Raw genomic sequence first — 23,658 nt, 5'->3', positions numbered from 1 at the left:
AAACAATAGATCGACACATTTCTCAGCTGACACCTGAAAATATTTGTCTCTCAGTGCGTAGAACAAACATATAAAGTTCAGTCTAAAAACCAGTTCTTTAATCTGTGCTGCAGTAAGTTGTACATAGGTTCAACATGGAAGCATAAATCTGCATTAGCGCTACATTTTACTGCTGGTTGTTAAAGAACTGCACAACCTGCCACCTCCCTATACATGTCCCCAGGCAGCTAAGGTCTTGTTACACTGATCAATTCTAGATGCTGAAAACTGTTTCTTTGAATTATTATTTGATTTCTATAGCATGAGTCAATAGGGCTCAGGTTTCATGGTTCATCTGTATTGGCAGTCAGTGTACATCCATCAGTATGTTTACTTCACCCACTGATGTTATCTGGAAGAGAATGGAGAGCTGACTCATCCTGAGTGTTTGAGAGTTTGATGGCATGTTGGTCATCTAAAGCTCCATTCAGTTCAAGAGAAGCTGAAATTCTCCACACAGATGATAAAGTGGAAACTTTATTTATTTATAAAAGTGGAATGAATCAAGCTTTTTCAATGGCTCTCGTTCTGAGCATGTTAGACAGACTGACCATTCTAACTGGGCCACTGTGTGTTGTGGTTAAAAAAACAATGTGCACAGAATGGTAGCAAATGTACCTGGCAGTGATTTAATCTCTGTTTCTTCTAAATAAACCATCTAGGTCACACCTTTCTTAATTTATGTATTTTTGGAATTGCATTTATGATTTTATCCTACAGGGACACTCCTTTTCCCTTATCTTCTACTGCTGTTCATCATGTCCTTGTTTTTCTGTCTCATTCTCTATCTTCTCGATGCCGCTCTGATGCTGCCATGGTTTTCCTCTCATTAGTTCCTCATGTTATTGTGCTGTTACCACTGTGCCAGATATATGCCTCCCATCATTCATCTTCTTTTTTTATCAGCTACCCTCTCTTGTTTTCTGTGTGTTTATCCTTCCTTTTCCATCATCCACCCCCCCCCCCCCTCTTAATTTGCCCTCACATCCTATCTATTTAAGGAAGAAAGCATGCGGCTGCTGGGAAAACTGCTGGGTTGGATGGGGAGAATTGGCTGAATGGCACAGCAAGCCCCCAGAGCACCCCACTGTGGCTCCTGTTGGAGGAAGGAAAAGATAAAAAAGGAGAGGGTGATGCACTGTGGCAGATAAATAGATATATACACTGAGCAACAGCGTGAATAAGAGAAAACAACTGTTTGGAGTGAGGCAGAGTGGACAGAGGAGCTGTACTGCTGCGATAGCCTCTTATTGTTTTATTCTCCACCGTGACTCAGGACATAAAATCTGAACCTTATCTATACTGTCCCACTGATCACACAGTGGAAGAAGCCATTGCTGGTATAAATGGCATTTATTTATTCTTGTAGTTGTCTACCCTGCAGAGTTGTCATAGTGGTCACATTACATAGTTAAATTGCCACACTAGACACCCTAAAAAAGATTAGCTACCCCTCAGTGACATGCTACCTTCAACAAATCACAGAAGAAGAAACACAAACTGCTGAGACCTATGAAACGGGAATAAATTAAATAAATAAAAAATTCACAAAAATGGAATTATTCTACAGGATAGTTATTTTTTAATGAATGGAACTGAGTGAAAATCCACACCCAATTGTTATTGAGGAAGAATGTGGTGCAGTACAAACGCATCACACAGTCTCTCCAGTGACAGAAGAGAGAAATACATCATTAAATGTGGCTATGAAGTGTAGGTTAAAAACTCTAACAATGTAAGAAAATACAATGAATTAAATTCAGTTTGTTTGGCCTTAAGGACACACCCTGCGTGTTTGAGGAACTGAATGTAAACATTGTTTTGTTGGTTTAAAAGAAAGAACCACAGGCTGCTTTTAATCGCTGATGTGGAATTGCAGCATTGTGCTAAAAAAGAGCCCTGAAGCGGCGCTGTCTGATCGCTGGTCACATGATTCTGTATATAGAAGGTTAGAAGGCTTGTTAACAGCTTGTCTGATGTCAGATTACTCTTTCTTTTTCTTCACCTGACTGTGCTGTTAAATGATCATCATGTCTCCAGATGTCAGTGAATACTCTGATAAAACACATGAACATCTTTATTGTAGTAAAACAGAATTCATTCTTTTCTTTTAGGGTAAATGTTTGACAAGCTGTAAGGTGTATGACTGTAGGAAAAATGGTAAGCAAGGGGGAAATCTAAATCAGATAGCTTGGGGAAGCAATTACTAAATAAATTGGTGTGTTTCCAAATGCAATTGCGAATTCCCCTAAAGGGCCTGTGTAATCTGCACAGCTTACTTCTTGTACTTAGACCCCTGATGCGTTTAGGAAACCCCACCCTCACTCCTCAGAAAACACAGAAAAACAGAGAAATAAATGAATGGATCCCCGGGAGAAGAGACAGGGGACAGTGACAGACAAACACATTAAAGTCACAGAGTAGATAAACGGAGATCTCTCTGGACATCTGATTTATTTAATGGTACCAGTAGCATGATACACTTTATAGAGGCATCTGTTGATTTTACTGGCTAAAATGACTGCAGAACATTTACACTGTAAATTAGATGCAGCTAATTAGTGTTTACACTATGAACACAGAGAAACCAAGTGCTGTTTCTGGGTTATCTGCAATCAAAACAAGGGTTTAAGAAATACTTGTAACACACTTTATATCATGATTTTCATGAAAAAGAGTGTAAGGAGTTTGTAATTTAATTTCCACCTTAATGACAACAGGCTATTTACTTGATTTAAGTATATTTACCACTTTGATTGACAGGTAGGTGCTGTCACAATTTCAAGGTGCTTACTCTAGGCAGTACTTTCCTCATCACTTCTTTATTCTTTTGAAAGCTGCTGGGTGGATGGTGACAGGCATTGTCAATCTGTGAATATAGTCAGTCAGTGAATTCATGCTGTAATTAATCATTGTCAATAAAATCCTGGTAAAATAATGATAAATCATAAGACTGGTTTCACTGGCTTTCTCTGTGTGTATTCAACTACACACGCTGCCGCTGCTTAACCAGCTGACAGGCCTACAGTGTAGTTTCCTCTACACCTGTAGACACAGCAGAGTCCAGCCTGTGATATTACAGCACTGTGGGATCGTAACATGGGGTTTATTGTGGTAAGATGTTCTGGTGAATCTGTTAGTAAAGGTATCTGCTACACCGCAGGTTCCTGTGTGACTCGTCTCCATTGTGCCATAGCAAATAAACTAGCTGGATAAGATTTGTTTTCTCAGGTTAAACACTTCTCTTTTCTATGACTGTTCACATCTAACCCCTACCAACTCAAACACATGTAGAAGTCTGACCTACTTCATGATTTGGCATCTTGCAGTAAATATCTCTTGATTACATTTCAGGGTTAAGTTCTTGTGTCTCTAACATCACGTTGAACTCCTCCAGTACACTGCTGTGTTCTCAGAAAGCTTCAGTTCTGATATCTTGCTGCTTCTCTCTGCGGGATTTGTATCACTCAATATTTACTGCAGTGTGGGGCCATAAAACGAATACATGATAAAAGCCTGCCCATCAGTGCAAGTTCATTTCACTTGTGCACAGAAGCAATGGAGACGTAAAGGTAAATGGGTGGCAGATGTTACAAATAAGGTGCATATATAAATCTTGCATTCATATAAAAAAAAGTGCAGAATAAAGACACAGCTCCCTCCAGCCCCAGCATGTATCCTGCTCCAATTAAACCAGCAAGGCGCTGGAATTATCTCTAGTCCAGTGTGCGTGTGTGAGAACGATGACCTCATAGATTAAAACTCAAAGCTGGCATTATTAAATAAACAGATGGACATGACAGACTGCTGTAGCATTCATTGAGATCATGAGTTAAGACAGACATCACTGTAGAACACAAAAAGCCACAATGGCTGTTATGTAACCATAAATATAAAGATCTCACCAGTTGTTTGTATTGATTAAGATATAGTACCTCTGGACGTGATTGCACCTTGAAAAAAAAAATGAAAAAATTCCAATTTCAGATTAGATTATTTCTGTTCACATTTTAAATGAATGGTAACAAAGCTAATCACACTACAGCTATTACAATCCTCTTGATTTCACTCCCACTGGATTTGTTCCGCTTTCACTGGTATTTCTAGCTGCAGTTTAATATTACAGGTAGCAGGTTTCTGGGGCAACAGAAAGGAATAGATTTGCATTAGTAATCCAACACAGCCCTGAATGAAAAGTAAACAGAAATATATCTGTGAGATAAATGCTGGATTATATCTATATATTTCCTTCTGAAACCTTTGTGTCTTCCATCATGTCCCATCATGCTGTATGTCATGTTTCATTTGTACGACAGCGATGACATGGTTAATGGCAATGAGAAACTGATGCAAGTAGTGTGTAAGTATGCTTTGTTTGTTGTTTTTATTTTGCCATGTTCATCATATAGGCCCCTACAACAACTGCCTGTATAATGAGTAGGCCAGCCCATCCTCACCAGAAAAGAAGAATCTAGCATGAGGTCAGTATTTTAGTCCCTAAAAACAGAATGTGTTTGCATATTTCTCTAGGCACACCCCTACATATTCATGGGGACGGGGACTTGCTGTGATGGCAGCTGCTTTCTGATGAGCTTTACCTAAAACCTTAACTAGTTTTAATGCCTAATTACCTAATTTTAACCAGTAGTTTTTTTATGCCAAATCCAGCTGCACCCCCCCACACACCACCACCACCACCACCAAAAAAGTGTGATAGTGCTGAAAAAAATAAATGTGCATTTTATAGGGAAAAAAACAATTGAGTTGATTTTTTTAGGTTAGTATTAGTGGTATCAGCTGGTCTGAGAGAGGCTCTGGTGCAGGGTCTCCTGACAGATGGGGGCCTCTGGGTATTAATTAGAACACGTGTCAGATCTTACTGTAGTGAGGAAAAGGTCATGCTGTTGGCGCAGGTTAGTGTGGGACATCAGTGCTGGAATGGTGATAGATGACTGTGGCGGTGGAGACACAGAGCTGACAGGAAGGCTGACAGCTTACACTGATAGAAGAATGGGTTAATAAGAGTGGAGTTAGGTGTAGGTCACAGAGTCAGGGTGTGATGGCTTGTGGGTGTGTGGCCAATGACTGTAAGTCCAAGCAACACTCAGATTTCTTTTAGAGATGATTTAGGTGTCAAAATGTTAAATATAAAAAGCATAGTGCATTTATCATGTCAGAATGATTTTGTGTGTTTTTAACTTGTTGCTTTCTGTTTGGTCAGAAACATCACTCCATAGCGACATATGACTCACCTCATTTTACCATTAACTGTATTTATAATAACAGATATATCGATTTTTATTGTCAGCTACTACAAGGAAAAAGAAAAGAAAAAGTGAAAGGTCCACAAAGAGGATTACATCCAGAAGATTAAATGGCACAGATTAAAGAGAAACATAATAACACACTTGTACTGTATCTGTGGGGTCATGATACCAGTGACGTGATATCATGACCCCACAGATACCCTCGCCTCCCAGTGATGTCACTGGGGCCGTCTCTGTGGAGACGGTTAGCGGAGCGACTGATTGGACGGTTAACCTCGGGAGCATTTGTGCCGAGTGGGCCTGCTGTTCCTCTTAGTGGGACTGATGGGAAATGTGCGCCGGAGAGAAACACTTTCATTTAGTCTGTGAGGCTGACAGTAGTGTGCATTGGTATAATTCCCATGCAAACACATTTTTCTTTGCTCTGACGTGCCTCATTGACTGTGACTGTTCTCCCTCTATTTTCCCAGCAGCACTGTCTCTTTGTTTTTCCTCTGTCACATCTTCTAGTAGCCTCTCAGTTCCTTAAACTTTATATGCTTTTGTTTCTTTATCTTCCTTTATCTTCTTTCTTTTATGGAAATTTCTTTTCCATTCCTTTGCACTTTACTTTACTTCAAGACATATACTCCTGTCTTTGACCCTACCTCTTTTTTTCTCAGCTACATCTTTTCTCTCTCTCTACTTTGAACTTTTCTGAGAAGTTATCTCTATACCATCTGTTCTGTCTTTGTCAGTGGAGGTGTGTGTGTGTGTGTGTGTATACAGTCATAAAGTGTGAGGTGGGCCTCCTCAGGGTGTCTGTAGATATTTTCTGTGGAGGCTCAGTTACATTAGGTTTTAGTTCTATTATCAACGAGCATATAATCTGATTAAAGAGTGCAGTTTAGGTTTTATTTTGAGATTATTTTTTCCTTTTCCCTGAGCAGAGAATAATAAACATTTTATTGTAATTCTAAGTTATGCCAAATATCAATATTAGGCTAAAGTGGCTAAAACATTAAGTGGGGTCAATAATAACATAATCAGAATCCTAGGCATCCAGAAATGGAGGAAAACTAAAAGAAAAAAAAGTTGGGTGGCAGTGACCTTCCTATTTTAACCTTTGTCAGGGAGATACACAGTCTCATTGCAAACCTCTGCTCTAAATATTTTTCACCTAAGTTGCTGTTATCTGTTTTAAAACTAGCCCCCTGCATATGCAGAAAAGTGTGGGAACACTGTGAAGATATATGAAATTAAACCTTTTTTCTTTATCTTTCTCATATAATAACACCTGATAACAGCTTGCTCATTCTGTGTGGTTTCTGTATTTTTATTGCATTTGCATCCTTTCACTAAGAAACTAAGAAGGACCTTGCTGGCTTTATCTTTATGCCTTTATGTCCCGATACAGCTATGTTGCCTAATCATGGGTATTCACTGATGTTACAGTGGAACAATGTTATTGCCTTGTGTCCCTGTGAATACTTTGGAATCTTAATATATCATTCACTATCCACAATATTGCTTCAGTGAGGCGGTTATTGCCAATATGTCTGAGTCAGATCAGAATAACAGTGCTGGTACATTCTGTGCTGCTGGAAAACACTGAAAAAGGCTTGTGTTTGCTTACAGTGATGAAAATAGCTGCAATGACACTCCTAAAAAATGTAACCTTCTATCAAACTTTCCTTGTAGAGATGATTCACAGTATAATGCAGTGATCCAGTTTAGCACTTCAGAGAGTATTAACAGCTCAACATAAACATTTTCAATGGAGAGCCAGAGGAAAATAACCTGAAAGTTTTCCTGAGGCCTACTGCAGTTTCCCCGTCTGTATTGTTTCCATGAACGATCCCAAGTGAAGATGCTGAATTCAGCAGTACAGACTTGGACTGCAGTGACAGCTGCCTCTGCACAAGACTCAGCATTTATCTTCTCGGATGTGGCAGGACGTTGTCCTTGGATGACAGCTACACGCCCATCTATAGCACCTGTTTATCATGAAGGGCTGCAGTAGATTATCCCTTTTAGTTTCTGAACAGTGGAAAGAAAATGTCTGTAATTAGAGTACAATTCAGCATAATCCTGATGACTGGTCTTGTTAAAAGTGATTGTAAAGCTTGTGATTCTTCAGTGAAGCCTCATAGCCTTAAACTTGTGGGTGATTACAATAAGTGAGATTTTTCTACAAAAATATTCTTTTGTCTTTTTCACCAGGCAAGAAAAGGACGATCTTGCATCACATTGCAAAAGTTTTTTGGTTTTTGTTGTTATTTTTTATCACATTAAATGATCTTAAGGAAGCCTACACAAAATGCAGTGTTTTGGTGAGCCCCTCTAGCAGACTCAAAAAGCCAGCCACTGGGATGATACTCAGACATGGTCAGAGTAACAGGGAATGGTTATGTAACAGGGAAATATAAAACGCTTTGGAACCAGCATACAAAGATTTTATGCTGGTTCCAAAGTGTTATATTTCCCCCTCTGATCATTTCATTTGGTCAAACACGCCTTTGATCAAACATCCAACAGTCTGGATTATCTTGAAAGCTTATTAAAGCTTGTTGTAAATACACGAAGAGCTGTAATAAGGAGTAGACTGTAGTGATGTATTTTTTACCAAAAGCATTTCCTCACAGAGTGAGAGTGATGCAGCACAAGGCTGCCTTAACTTTTTGAGTTCATGGTGGACTTTGCTTTTACCTTATTGTTGGTGCATTCAAAAAAAACAGCCTGCATGATTAAAAGAGCTGAGAGGAAATTAAGAGGCTTTAAGTATTCATAGCAGAAGGTGAAGGAAGCAGAGCAGCTGCTGTGATTACACGCCTGTCTCGACGCTCTTCACAGTTTCTGCATGGAGAGGCTCTCCATCTCGGAGTTGTGGGAAGTGAAACATAAACATATTTGACCTTTTGGTTGCACAGGATGTCTCAGGAGGTTGGCTTACATCCTGGTTAGAGATTAGATCTGCTGGCATGAGTCAGCTTATGAGTTGACTGACGTTTCTTAAGGAGGCGTGAAGCTTATAATAATGTGTCTTTATTAACCTCTTTGAAGAAATATCCTACCCATTGCAGCTGCAGATCTCTGATGATCATCCTATGTGACAGCTGCTGGGAGAATAGAAGTATTGTTTGCTGTGTATGTAACAGGTCAGGTCTAACAGATCTAACGTGTCACTGGGGTGGCTGTGGCTCAGGTGCTAGCACAGGTTGTCCACTAATCATAGAGGTTGACAGTTTGATCCCTGCACATTTGAAGTCTCCTTCAAGACACTTCTGGTCTACTCCCAATGGCAACACAAACTGCTCAAACTGCTCTGAGGAACCATGGAAACTATTGCTATCAGATGCCGCCTTTGCCTCCTTTGTGTGTTTCTCTTATTTTATACTTAACCCTTTAGTCGGCCATTACACTGTAAAAAATGTCCATAATATGAATGTCATCTCTACCCTGAGAAAGTACATGTTAATAGCTTTCTATCTGCATTTGTCTGAATTCCAGAATGTGCCACGACCACCAAAGACACCAAAGCCAATCTCCTGCACCCACCTTTAAAAGATGCCCTTTACTAGTTAGAAGCCACATTAGTTTGCAATAGAAGCAACCAGCATGCCTGCTTTAGTGAGTGTAATCTGCAACATGAACATTAATGAAACAACAAGCTTTAGTTCATATATTCTATGTAATGATTAGGTTGAAACATTTGTAAATGTCAACGCAGTGGAATTATTGAATCAGGAGTCTGAAGTTCGAGTCCTCTGACACCGAGAGCTGTTTTGTTTTTACTTGCTGTAAAACTTTGTTTTCCCTCACGGTTAAGTTCTGTTTGTAACTGTGGCAGAATTTGGCCAAAAAACAAAAACAAAAAAACTACTAACTACTAAGTTGCCATTTTTGACTGCCATCGGGATGAGTCCCTGTGTGTCCCATAAACACGTAGAAATATGCACACATTTACTTTTCAAAGACTGAAATATGAACCCCATGTTACATTTTCCTAGTGAGCATATGCTGGATCAAACAGACAAAAATAATGTTTTTTTACAAAAAAACAAAGGAGCAGGTTTCCACAGACTAACTTCAACTTCCTGACGCTGCCCTGTGAATGATCACTTGTGTACAGTTGTAACAAGCTCTCTGCAGACTGAGTCCAGAAATGCTGCTGCACAGTTCTGGCATTGTGATTATCCTTTCACAGCTCGTAGCTTCACTGTTTGGGGAACAATAGCCCAATTTGCTGCTCCAGCCTAACGCACAGGTTGTCAAATTCTGATTCACCAGGAGCCAATGTTTTTTTTTTGTATAGTTATAGTTATAGTTATATAGTATAGTTTGTGACCTATACTAAGAGGTTTACTCATTCAAGTTTGCTTTGATATTATAGAGGCTGCAGAAAGATGAGGAAGAAACACATTAGGAATCTACATAAAGTCACAAAGTGTACACAAAATATGTTTTTCTGCTTGTTCATCCTCTGTGTGTTCTCATCATATAAAGTGTGTATTCTTGATGTGAGAGTAAGATGTCTCTCCTGATGTCAATCTGGTGATATACAGCGTTCCTTTTTCATTATAAGAGCTCAGCATTCAGCAACCAGTGCCACACAATCAGATTTACTGTGAGGTAACTTTTCGAAAAGGAAACTTTCCACCTAAAACTCCAATTTTGGTTCCAATTTGGCATAAGTCAGAGGTAGAACTCTGCATTCATTGTTGTCTTATCTTTGTGGTTTCTGTTGTTCAACCACCAACTGACAGCCTGCTTTATATTTAGTTACAAAAAACTTCACGAGTGCTCCTTTAAATAGCTAAACCTCTCCCCTAAAGCTCTGAGCTTCTTGTTCTGTCTGCAGATGCGTGTACAGTACACTGGCTTTCTGTTCACCAACTTCTCTGTCATGTAAAAATGTGCTTGGAAAAAAAAGTGGAACACTGCCTGAAGGGGGATTAGAGACGCTGAAGAGACAGATGGAGGCAGATTTGTTCTTTTGGATCTCATTTTGACCTTGGTGCTATAGATAACTTTCATTAACAGAATGACCCTAGGAGTTTACACGTATTCTGTTTATTTGATGGTATGGACAGTCGATGAAGCTGAAACATTTTACCTTTTGCGTCCAAACCAGACATCATCCTCTTAACTCACACTTTCTGTGCACTGCATGTCTCCACCGTTACAGAAAGAGGAAATGACAAAGAGGCTTGTGGACTTCTTTCACTGAGGCTTAGAGCTCCAGCCTGAGGCAAAGGGGTAATTGCATGTGAGTGCATGAAAGCAGCTGAATTAATTCTAATATTTCTTTTCAGCAGCAGGTCCCACATTTTGAATAATGTTACACAAAGACAGCTTTCCTGAACATGAAGAAGTTGGACATATCAGAAAAGGCATCAAGGGCTTGGATCATTAAAGAGTCTGAAAGCTCCTCGATCCTTCACAATAAGAAAGATGAGGAAGTTATCTTTCCTTTTTTGGGATTCTCATGTTCTAATTGCCTCATTAGATCCAAAATAGGCCACTTATAGGTGACATTCCACTAATATAAATGGCATTTGCATCACTCAGTGTTTGATACATTAAACAGCTTCACTAGTTTTGCTGCGTCTAAAATAAACAATGCAGCTGTCATCTGTGCTGCTAATTTGCATAACTTTAATAAACAAAGCATCTCCTTTTTGTTGATTTTACATGAAGTGCTGTCACCCTCTCAAGTTGAAATACCTGTTAATAAATTTAGATCAATTCAAAGTTTGATTAAATAATTGTGACATTATGTATTGAATGCTGTGCTGCTGTCACCTAAAATAAAGGCCTGTAAAAGCCTTGAGGGCTCAGCTGCCTTTTAAAGTGTTATTTTTCTATTAAGTTATTCTGCTGTGATTGAAATTCACATCATTCGCTGGGCAGGAATTATACATTCTTTCCGATTCCCATTAGATTGCAAAGGGAATAAAATTCCAGTACACGACAGGGAGCACTCCTGCATTTTGATTTTAAGCAGTTATAATGGGTCCTTATCTCACATCATATCTTTGTCCTCCATTATTTAGCTTTTTAAATGTTAGTCCTGCTTGCTTAGGGAAAGCACGTTTCACATTTACATGACTGTGAGCCATTCCACTGGAGATTCTTTCTTGGCTCTGTCTGAAACTTTCTTCTTTAATATTTATGCATTAGCAAGACAAATCTCTCCCCCCGTGAGCTGTTCCCACATTGAGACTCTGTAATGAAATGCTGTCACTGTTTTTCTTAACAGATTTAGAAAAATACTGTCTTCACTGGAGACTGTAAACGTAAGAGACGTCAGGGATAGAAACAGTTCAATTATGTCAAAAGAGTGGATTTTCCAGTGGCATTTTGAACACTGCTGCATCAATGAATGTGTCTATCTTCAGTGTTTGATTTACTTTATTCTTATACCATACCTGTTTATGCTAGTTCACAACAGTTGGTTTGTGTTTTCAGCTGCATATCTGTAGCCATCGGGAGCCGGAGCACAGTATGCATGTTGCATCTGTCTCCATTTTTTGATGCACAGTGTGTGATTTTACGTACAGCTCACAGCGGGTACTTTCATTCATTATTTACGTCTTTCAGCACAGCGAGATCTAACGGTAAATGACCTTCTGTGGTTTCATATTACTTTTTCCACAGTGACTTATTCTTGAAGTAAGATCAGTTATTTATTTATGCATTTATTTATTTATTTATTTGCTTTTTAACCGAACCTCTAAATTTAACTTTAGATTAGGACAATAGAAGACACTGACGCTGTAAAACCAAAACAAAGAGCTGAGAGAAGCTAAAATGCAGCTAGCCCAGTTAAGGGGATGCCCGCTTCACTGAGACCCAGGTCCTCACTGCAGCAGTCTGTAGCCCAATCTTAGGGTGAACAGATAGTTGAGTTTGTCGAAGTCAAAAAGACCTTAAATGGTCAACATCTCCATCAACAGCAGCTTTAGTGTTGAGTTCATTTGTAAGCCCTTGTTGTTGAAGCTTGGCTCGTCATTGTGGCTAGAACCAGTAATATTTAATCTATTATTACATAAACATTTTGACTTTAACACATCTGTCACTTAGAATGGATTCTACGACTTTGTACTGTGGTGCAGTAAACCCCGCAGAGGTTTGGGAAAAGTGAAACACAGTAATCATATTATCCATTTTTTCCCCCTGTAGACCTCTGTGAGCTCAATGAGAGACAGATATGTGACACTGGGCAATAGCAAAAGAAAAAAAAAGTTTTTCAATTTTTTTCATCTTGACTGTAATTGCTATCATTGCAGGCTAGAGGCTGAACTGCAATCAGAAGTGATTTATTTATGGTTCAGTGGTTACAGCTCTGTTGTTGCAGCAATTGAAGCTACAGCTCTGTTGCAGTGTAACCATGGATGTCATTTAGGTTGTCTGTGGTTATTGTCTCGCTGATTTACCTTTTTACACTAGCTTGTTGACTTCTTTAAATGTCAAATTGTGTTAATGAGAAGTAGCAGATTCATAAGCTACAGGGACGTGGCTGTAACGGCTTCATACCTCTGCAATTATTTTAAAACAAATAATCACTCTCTGCTGTATGTTATGCCACAACCTATAGAGTGCAAAGATTTCACTAATGGCTATGGTCTGTTTTTATTTCAGCCTACACATGGGCATTATCTCAAATTACACAGTAAGATGACCAATGTGTCAATCATCCGGAGACTTTGTGCGGTATTTTAGTCTTGCTCAAATATATATATGTGCTGTTGCAGCTGTCCTTATCTCATCGGCAGCAGCAGCAGCATCGGCTTAGACTGACAGTAACCCCAGGAGGGTTTTTTTCCTTTATGCCACTGAAGTTACCGTTTTCTCACGGGAGGTTTTCCAGCTGATAATTATTTTTCATATCTTGGCTGAGAGACCCTTGGGCCAACTTCTGTGAAGTCCCTCCCTTACAGTCATGCTGCATATTATAGGATACAAATCCCAGAACAACAGTAAATGTCCTGTTTTGGTCCAATGCCCAGAAAGGATTTAGAAAGGAGTGCAGACTAGATCTATCTTAATGTGGTTATTTAGAAGATTGCTGTTATGTTTATCTTTTTTTTAAGCCATAGTATTGGTGTGGGCATTTAGAGAGAATGTCTCTGTGGTCTGTGGTCTGAAAGCAATGGCATTTGTGTCTGCTTCAGTGCAATTTCACATTTGTGGTTGTTTTGTGGTAGCACCATGTCAGGGTTTTGTAGGTCTATGAGGACTGACATGTTCTGGGCTTTATGCAATTTAGTGGTGTTTAATTGTTTTTATTTGTTGCTAACAAAGGCAGATGAGGGTTCCATGGGTCTTGGATAGCTGCTCCACAGTCCATTCCATGGCAGCACAGTGTTTAAGGCTTTCTTCATCATTGACATCTTTGTAATTGACAAGCTGCTTTAGGAAAGATTTCATGTAAACATTCATATTCAGGGTTGGAGATCAGCACTGTATGTTGTACTGCTGCCACAGAATCTAGACGGTAAAGGGTTAAAGTTGTATTAAGATGTAGATCTTAACCATTACTAAGTAAGACTGAACTTCTGGATCCCTAAAGAGAAGTAAAGTACTCCATTTTTCGCTCCACTGGGTGGTTGATTTCCTGCATTTGGCTGTCATTGTGTTGTACACTGACTGCATTAGGCTGTCAGCATGTGTTGCTAGTAGGGCCAGGGCACCCCAGGGAATCTTGGTCATGGTCACATCTGCCATGCATGCTCCAACATGGCGCCATTCACAGCTGATAACCAGAGAATATAACAATCTCTAGCAGCTGAACACTGGGAGAACACTGTGTACTCTTTAGTCTGCTGGTATTATATAATGAAAAATGTTCAGCTAAAACATTAAATAGAATACATACATAGTTCCAATCACAGGCAGTTTGGAAATGTTTCTCCTATTTTTGCACCATTGAGCTCAGCCACGAGGTACAGAAAATAGAAAGACTGTGAAGGGAGTGAGAGGATATTTTCTAATGTTGAACTGTGAGCTAAATTAAATACATTTGCATAATTTTGAGCCTGCTAATCTCCCTGGTAGACTTAGATCCATGAAAAGAGAATATATGTGCACAGTGCCATTAAAAAATCAAATAAATAAGTAAACATTTAAGAGAATTTAGCATGACTTTCACATAAAATGTTACCACTCTGTCTCATACCTGTGTAATTAATGTGATAGTTAAGAACTAATGTCTTGTATGTGAAGAAAACAGCTGATAAATAATAAAAGGTTCAAATATATTTTGTGTAGCTGCCTCACACAAAAACAGGCTTCAAAGACAACATAGGCATATTATTTTTACTACATATCAAGATATAGATAACTCACTCCTTCTGTGAGTCTAGTTTACAACTGCTATTTATTTGCTGTGAAACCATAAATGTTTAGTAAGAAACATTGTCCTCATCTTTTTGAATTCATTCATTAATTAGCTACTCTACGCTATAATTTAGAAGTGACTTTTACCTTTTCAGATTTAGATTAGCACGGTAATGCATTGGTTTTACATCCTTTAACGTTTTTGGCTCGAGGCTGTCTCTGTCTTTCTTTTTTCCTCCAAGGTCCAAGATCATAAACGCTCCCCTGGATTACTGTCACATTTGTCTTTTGTCTTATTAGAAAGCAGCATGGAGGCGATTGTGTTAGTTGCTAAAGCTACAGATTAAAGTGTGTTGAGAAGAGGGTAAAAAATTAGCACGTCGAACTCTAACATGTCTGTTTCCATCACTGTTAATGAGCTGACCACTACAGAAACAAGCCATGCTGTACCTTGGATATTCATAGTCATACTTACACTGTAAAGTGTTGGAATGCAGTGAATTAGCAGGGGTGTGTGATTTCATAATAAAGATATAAATGTGTCAAATAATGACATCATGAATTGTTAGGGCCATAAACAGAAGAATCAAGAAGCAGAATTCAAGTAAGCCGAAACACTGTTGGCTCTGCTGTGGAGATGTAAGGTTCCAAAGGTGCAGCTTTGGAGAATTGGTTCCGATAGTAAAGGTCAGCTCTGCAGTGAAACCTTCAGTGTAAGAGGTTTTAGCAGACAGAGGGAACATGTACCGCATAGTGCACAACTGTAAGCAGTATTTTTAGTTAACGCCACACCAAACTCTGCCAGGTGCCCATTCATATGCAAATACTGCACACATTCATGTGGGCATGGACACACACAAACCCCTCTGCCTTCATTCCTCTTTCTCTCACTTAAAAAGGGTCAGCATGTCCACATGGCCCAGGCCACTAATTGGGGCTCAGAAGAAGGCATCATTAATTATGTATATACAATATTGGGATATAGTGTGAGCCGGACAGTGAGTACAGCAGAGGAGGAACTGTAAAAAGGAGAGATGTATTGTGTTGCTACCTGCTAAATGTCATTGCTTTCCCTGTCAGGCCTCTGGCCACAGTGTGCACACCTCCTGCTGTGTTTATGCAACACACACACACATACAAAGCTTCTCATTTCTGTTGAATGAATGTGATTCTGTTACTGTGCTGGCTAATCAAGTTCTGAATTTTTCCTGCTTCTTCTTCGAATTAAAGATGACTTGTTTGCTTTTTAATTATGTTATAAACTAGCTCAAACTACTCAAACGTCTTTGTCACAATCCTTGCATAAATAAATGCAGAACATTTTCAGTCTGAATTCAGCATCTAATCCTGTTGTCTTTATTTCCAGGTCAGGGCTCATCAGGGGAACTCCATCTTCTCCAGCGCTACCAGGAAGCTGTTAAACTCAGAGTTCAGGAGTCTCTGTGCCTGACAGTGAGTCACAGTATGGCGCCATGGGACTTGGATTTCTTGTTTAATTAAAGGAAGAAAATCTTCTTTAAAATGCAAAGAGTCTTGCAAGTCAGTACGCTCCTGTAGAGTTTTCATTTAAAGACTTTAGTGCATTCATTCAAGGATGTTTTTTCCACCAAAGGCTTGATCAACAGGGAGCAAGGAGTACTGCAGAGCTGCAGCAGAGCGGGAGTGGTAGACCTAAGTAATTGCCTTTTGTTTGAAAGTAATAAACTCTCAGCCATAAAAGGCTTTCTCTTGGATTATCAGGGCACTCGTGAAGGTCAGTGTTCTCCATCTCCCCCTGTCTGGTCTTTGATCCAGTGCCATCTTCTTGCTTTTTTTCAATTCCTCCCCTCTTCACTTCACTGAGGTTTTTGTGGGATTAAGTACAAAGCCTTGGGGCAGCCTCTTCAACCATCCTTTTTTCCCAGGAATATTCTCAAGCCAAAACTTTAACCAAAATAACACCAGAGGAGGGAGCAGTGGAGGAGAGAAGAGGAGGGGGGCTGAAGGGCAGATGGCTTCGCTGCTCGACACCACCAACAGCTGGATGAATAAAACATTTGAATAGAGAGAGAGTCGTGACATCTGGCTGAGGAGTGAGTGACTCTCATTCCTGTTCTGTCTGTGTTTGCACTGACTGTATTCACATCATCTTCATCCTCACATATTTCATCTTCTCTTTCCTTCTCTGTGGTTACAGGAGTTTAGGCGGTCACTCACTTCTTGTGCCTTTTCCCTCTCCTCCTGGTCCTGGTCCTCTTCCTGCTCCCTGGTGCAGTGTGTGATGGTGCGTCCCTTTGTCTCTGTCCCAGAGACATGCCTGTGCAGGAGATGGCGGTGAGTCCTGTCAAGTCCCTGTACTGGGAGCAGTTCCCACCCATGTCGCAGCGTCGCGTCTACTGCACCCCCGTCTACCACGAAGGCCTGCTTTACGTGCTGGGGGGCTGCAGTGAGACTGGCATGCCTCTGGACAGTGTGGAGGTCCTGGATGTAGAGAGCCAGACTTGGAGCCAGCTGCCACCTCTGCCCACTGCACGAGCGGGGGCCTCAGCTGTGGCACTGGGGGGCCAGGTGATGGTGCTTGGGGGCATGAATCAACAGCAGACACCGCTGGCCTCTGTGGAAATGTACCACCCTGATGAGGGCAAATGGGAGACGAGGGCCAGCCTGGGTCAGCCATCAATGGGTGTCACCACTGTACAGATAGGTAAGAAAGCAAGCATGTTTCTTTTCTTGGCTGGTTACTTCCCTGGCTCGTTGGTTTTTACACTACTTGTACAAGTGCAACAGAAGGTGCAGCTGCAGCATTAACCCAGCAGATATGTCTTCCTGCTTTGGATTGACTATATAGCACTTCACCTACCTAATATTCTGCCCAGATATTTTTTGTCTCCCTGATCGTATAGTACTGGGTACCATTATCAGCACTGCATTGTTAAAAAGCCATTTTTCTCCCTAAATATGGGAGCTAAGTAACATCTGGTTGTAAACTCTGCTACAGAATATGGCATATAATCATTTTGGACTTAAAAACGCATCACGTATCCGAGACCTCTTTAACTAACAGAGAAGCAGCTGCACAGTTGTGGGGAAATGATCTGGAAACCTGCTGGATGGACCCCTTTGGAGGTTTTACTGGTTCTGCCCAGTTGGGAAGGGACTACAGGGTAGTCCAAGAACGTTTTGAAGGGATTATAAATCCTACCTGCTCTGCAGACTCTGCTTTCACAAAAATTGATAGAATGATGAAACTTTGGTATTTTTTACCATCCTATTATTTTACAGCATGTTGTGTAGATACAGGGCCAATTACCCCTGTCCTTAATCCTAATCCTAGCAATCTATTGTGTATATGTCATGAAACAATTGATAGAGATGATGCAAAATGGGGGAAGAACTTTCAGGCTTTACCTTGTTCAAAGTATGGGCATGGCTGCTGTTCTTTGCTTGACAGTTTTTCTCTGAGTGAGTCTCTCTTGCTCCCATTTACAGCATGAATTATACCCAGTCTTGCTTTGATGGTTTTCCTTGATTGCTGAGTTTGCACTAATTTGCCGTCTTCTCTGATGTTCCTAATTTATTGACTGTGTGTTCAACCCGTCAGTTACAGCAGATTCATTAAAATCAGGTTAAGAAGTGATGGTGTAGAGCATGCAGCGGCATATTTGGAAGACTTTAAAACAACAACGACAGCAACAAACTCAATCCTCTGATGTGTTGAAGTTAACTAATTAGCTGTTCATTTTGGTAGAAACCCCTCTAAGCCTTTAGACGCTGAAGTGTCTCTCCCGGGTGAAAGCAGTTCACTTGGATTAAAGCTGAGCAGCTCAGAGATTGATGGGCGCTTACAGAAGTGACAGAGCTGGTACTTAACTATATTACACTGAGGCAGTCCCTGGGTTCTGGTTATGTAAATAGCCAATAGGTTGTATATGAGCATTTGCATGTGTCTGCCATGCCATCCGTGTGTGCAGAACAGATAGTAAGTTGTGTGTCACTGCTGAATAAACCAAGTGTCTCACTCGCCAGGCATGTGCTAGCTGTCTTAGGTTGTGTATATTGGCGAAGAGGACAGTGAGTCATAAGAGAGGAAGGCAGAGGGAGGAAAGAGACAACAGAATGAACTGATCATATACCAGTAAGGAGGACAAGAAATCCTGCATATCTGCAGAGAGATTTAAATGTTTACATTGAAAGAAAACTCAGAGCCGAAACAGACAGAAGGAGGAGAAACACTTGTTGAAGTGCTTCTTCTGAGCAGTTTCCTGTGTTTACATCTCAGGCTGCATGCTGCTCAGTGCTATCCTGATAAACTGGAGAAGCTGAATGACCTTTAAGGCACTAGAGATGCAGTGAGAGACTATTTCTCTGATGCACATTTGTATTCCTTGTGCTGCATTTGGTAGAGACCAGATGTTGATGTAGTGTATTGCATCACATAGACCTCTACCTAAGCAGATGGGATGAGTACCTCGATCACCAAAACACAAACCTTTTTTCTAAACCCAACCAAATGTTTGCTATGCCTAAACCTTAGCAAATATAAAAGTGATCTAAAACAGTGAGTGGAAAAAATGGTAGTGGCACCAGTCAAGCTCAAATGATATAAAGTACAGCAGAAGGGTACATAAAGGACTTAACACGTTGTTTGAACAGCTAACTAGCCTACCTCCTGCAGCAGTAAGTGTCGATGCCTTGACTTCTGTAATTGTAAAACATTCACAGCATGACGCTCATATTTGACGCTCATGTTTGCAGCTGAGGAGATCTACTAGAGTGTAATTTTTTCTGTTGTGTGAACAGGGGAAAAAAAGAAGTTTGCTCCAGCAGCAGGGTGTTGTTTGCTGCATTCAGCATGTTTCTATGCTCTCATTATGGGCAGAAGAGATTTGTTTTACTAAATAATCACCACCACCACTAAATCGTATCTGCTTAATAAAATGAGATACTGCAGGCTGCCAGTGTAAATCTATGAGAGACATGTGCTGCAGATGCATGTTGTGTTATTATTACTGTCCTGGATTTACGATATGATCTGTATGATCTAAACTAATTTGAAATTTGGAGAAATGGATGTGAGATTTTACTTAGCAGCATGCCATTGCTATTCCCCTTTAGTCCTTGTCCATCTTTGTGAAATGGTTCCAGTTTTGGAGTGAATTAAACCATTATTTACATCTCTGCAGTATAGTCACATGTAAAAGAGTCTGCCTGGATTCTGTCAAACTGTAGCTGCGTCTGGCCTTCAGTGTACGGTTTAAATGAGAGGTGGCATTGGGCTGATGGAGGTCTAGAGTGACAATGAGAATGGTTGGGTACTCTCTGTGACCTTTAAACCGTGCCACTTCATTTAATTTTTGTAATATGTGTGACATGTGACACAGTGTTCACTGAATTAATTATGTGAACAGAGGAAGAGCTGAAAGATGAAAGATTCCTCAGCTAATTTCTAACCAGCGACGTCACGTTTACACAGCATGTGCGTTACTCCACTGATCCAGCAGAACTCCCACACTCCGAGTGCCTACAGTGTTTACATCCTCCTACTGGTCCTGTCAAGCTGTCAGGACTTGTATGTTTGCATGAAGACACCGAGTAAGGGTGTAGTGTTTATGGAGGATTATTTTAGTGTCAGAAATGATCTGCTCTGTGACTCAACAAAATAAGCAGAACACCACGTTAAATGCCAATTCACGATTGGTAACCTGTTCCATAGAATAATTGTATTTGTGGCCTAGAGCATCTCTTTTTTAACCCTTTAATTCTGTTTCAAAAGGAAAATAAGTAAAAAAGATGGAAATTCGAACAAGTGTTTATTGCTTCTTTAAATTAAGCATTTTTTTTTTAAGTTGAAGTTTACAGTAGCCATTGAATGCAGCATCAGTTGGCTACATGGCCCTTGGACAGGTTATTGCCAGAGGACAGTGTTCCTGATGATACAGCAGCAGAGCTTTGGCTCTAATGTGACACCCCGAGATTCTCTGTGACCTCTCCTCTCACATTGGCCCCTTCTGCTTCTTCTCCTCGTCGACTTTCTTTGAATTTCAGTGTCGACTGATCAGGCGAGCATTGCTGTTGCTTGGCAACAAGTGTGTGACTGCCGTGTTTGTTTTTAGACTAATCAGAGGGAGCCAGCAGATTAGTTGTAAATGTCTGTTAGGCACAGCTTCAAACGGTGTGTGTGTATGTGTGTGTGTATTCCTAAGTTAGCAACAGATACAGCATGTGTTTTAGAGAGCCAGTGTGTGTCTGTGTGCATAATTGTGGTACTTTTTGCTGCCTGCAGTGAAGTGAACACCCCTTCTGTGTGAATTTTTTTTCTCTTCTCTCTCCCTGGCTTTTCATCTTTAATCCCAAATATTGCTCTATATCAGAAACCTTTCATCCCTTCACCTTTTGTTTTTCTGATGTTGGGGTTAACCCTTTCATGTCCTCCGCCTCTTTACTTTTACCCACCACTACACCTTATGAATATCTATCTCCTCTTCTTTTTAATCACATGCTGAAGCATGACTCAACAGTGCATTCCTCCTGTACTGATGAGAATAATTTCCCTTGACCCTGAGTTTGTGATTAATGGGCACTGCCCTCTCTCCAGTCTGTCTGTCAGATGGCCAGAAAGCCGCCTGACTGAAAAATAACTGTTCTTATGAGCTGTCAAGCTCCCAGACGATATTAAGCATGTTTCTACAAGGAAAAAAGATAAAGGCATACTGTCGCAGCTTCAAAGTGCTGGAGGAGTGTTCTTTGGGGGAAAAAGAGGTGTGTAGTCAGTTACAAATAAAATCCCAAGAAAGAATCCTCCAGCTCCTCTAAAGCAGAGGAAAAAAGGCAACAGCACTGCATTGTCCTTGTTAAAAATTGCCTTATTACTACACAACAGTAGTTGCCTCTAATTCTTAGAATTTAATTAAATATGTATGATTCAACTTTCTTTGTGTCCCAGAACTTCCTGTAGCAACTTCCATATTTTAGCTAGAGCTTGCTTTTCTTAAACAACCTGTGGTGACCTGGTTTCTGGGCTCCTGGAGCCTCTCAATGCATTATGTAGGAGTCTGCAGCTTCAAGCAGGGGGGCTGTAATAACGTTCACTGTTAAGAGGTATGATAAATTTCAGTTTCAGTTGTTTGTAATGGATATTTTTGAAGTGTTATTTCATGTGTTAGCAGCTCAACCCCCCTCACCTAAAAATTTAGGGTGGTAACCTAGAGGGGGTTGTTTTTAGGTTACCTTTTACAGTGTCTCCCAGTCTATTGCTCTGGGCTTGAATGAGCAGAGCTGTTGAATTGGTGGGAGAGCCTATTTGTAATTTAGATTGCTCTCACTGCTTCAGCTCAGTGAACTAGTGCACACAAGGAGAAACAGAAGTTATGAAAGTAAACCAACCAAAGACTTGACTGTTTCCCAAAAGTGATCCTAAAACATCTGGCCATCCCCTGGTGGTTGCCTGCAGTATAGAGCATCCCACCCCTGGCTTGTTCATATCACTCTGATCTGTGTTCAAATGCACATTTTCTTGATATGTTCATGTTTATTGTTGGATAAAAAAAGAGGAAGTGATGTCACAGATTAACTACACAAATAGTTGAGGGACAGGTATACTCGACACAGAGGTAGTTGGATTGGGTGCAACAGCAGCCATGTGGCTTTACCTCTTGACCTCTATGGCGCTGACTCTGCTTCCAAGATGGCACCAACATGACAGCACTAACAAACAAGATATTTTTGCCTCATATTTGTACAAAGGGCACAGGTGGAAAGGTGTCATCCATTTTTTATATACAGTGTGAGGTGGTGAGTGGTCATTTGTGGCATCCCTTATGGGGTTGATGGATACAGAGCAATGCCACCTGCTGGTATGGAGGGTAATTTTCCTTCTTGGTGGTGCAGAAAGGACCCATCCACACTAGAGGATTTTAAAGTTGATGTACCATCTGTGGTTGTAACTACTAGCGAATATCACCAGAGTTGTTGGGGACATGCACATTTTTTTGTAGTTTTACTGTGTGTGTGTGTCTATCAGCCACACAGAGATGGCCACATGAGTCATCTTTGCCTGTCATTTTTATGATAGGTAAAAATTGTTGTGCAGAACATACACGCTAATAGGCAGTGCTTTGCTACATGTTTTTTTTTTATTGTGTTTTTTTCTGGCACAATCTATTTGAGTTGTCAGCCTACATCAGTACTAGTTGTTTATGTTGGTTTTTCTGTGTCTGGAGGGAAACAAACATCAGAGTGAACATAAAGGTAAATATATTCAGGTGTAGTAGTACCCATTAGAATAACAAACCTCCTTGGTGTGTGGAGGTCTGTGCATGCTTTTTAAAACTTTTAAGTGTCTTGCAGTCAGTTTAACAAGGTAAAGCAGCACTGTAGGATACAAGCAGCTTCATCTCCACTCAAACAGCTGTTCTTACAAGGAGAGTTCAGATTCTGCAGCATTGTCAATTTGTATTATTTTTTTGACCTACCCCAGATTTTCGTTTTCATTGCATTTAAACTGTATTTATTTATTTATTGCAGTGCTAGCTAGTGCAGATTTTTTTCTGCACTAGCAGTTTGTACATGACAACCTGTGATGCCAGTTTCTCCTTCATACATATACCATAGAACAGTTCAGACACGATGCCATGTCTTGGACTCAGAGTTCACCTAAGACTAACTTTTATTCTATAAAGATAATTTTGAAAGAAACTCTGTGTGTGCACTTTCTGAACAGTGAAGGTTAAACATTCAGAGAAGCAGCATTCACTAACACACCATGGTGAGATGAACTTTCATACAGACTGTAACATGCTTCCACAGAATAGCTGTAAACCTTGCAAATGAAATGAAACACACATGCATACCATAGGGGTGTGCATTTCACACATCTGTAGATATTAATTTATGTTATATTAATATGTTATTTTAACTATGCACACAGGGAATGTGAAGGACCATTGAACTAAAAACATGAAAAAAACACAATATTATGTATGCATGTGCCACAGATTTAAGAGGAGAAACATTCTCTTTTTTGACTGACACACAAACACATTTGAATAAATTT

At 40.2% G+C, this 23,658-nt stretch overlaps 1 protein-coding gene across 1 annotated transcript in view; it reads left to right on the top strand.

The window, feature by feature from the left end:
- The first annotated feature begins 16,040 nt into the window (after positions 1 to 16,040).
- The window catches only part of klhdc8b (kelch domain containing 8B), a 70,990-nt gene continuing 63,372 nt past the window's right edge, over positions 16,041 to 23,658 (top strand). Inside the window, exons 1-2 of the mRNA XM_028410685.1 lie at positions 16,041 to 16,699; positions 16,804 to 17,310. Coding sequence (XP_028266486.1) covers positions 16,920 to 17,310 — 391 coding nt within the window. The 5' untranslated portion in view covers positions 16,041 to 16,699; positions 16,804 to 16,919. The remainder of the gene's footprint in view (positions 16,700 to 16,803; positions 17,311 to 23,658) is intronic.

This window comes from Parambassis ranga, chromosome 7, assembly GCF_900634625.1.
Source record: "Parambassis ranga chromosome 7, fParRan2.1, whole genome shotgun sequence".
Taxonomy (NCBI): domain Eukaryota; kingdom Metazoa; phylum Chordata; class Actinopteri; family Ambassidae; genus Parambassis; species Parambassis ranga.
This window is presented reverse-complemented; position numbering and strand designations above follow the sequence as displayed.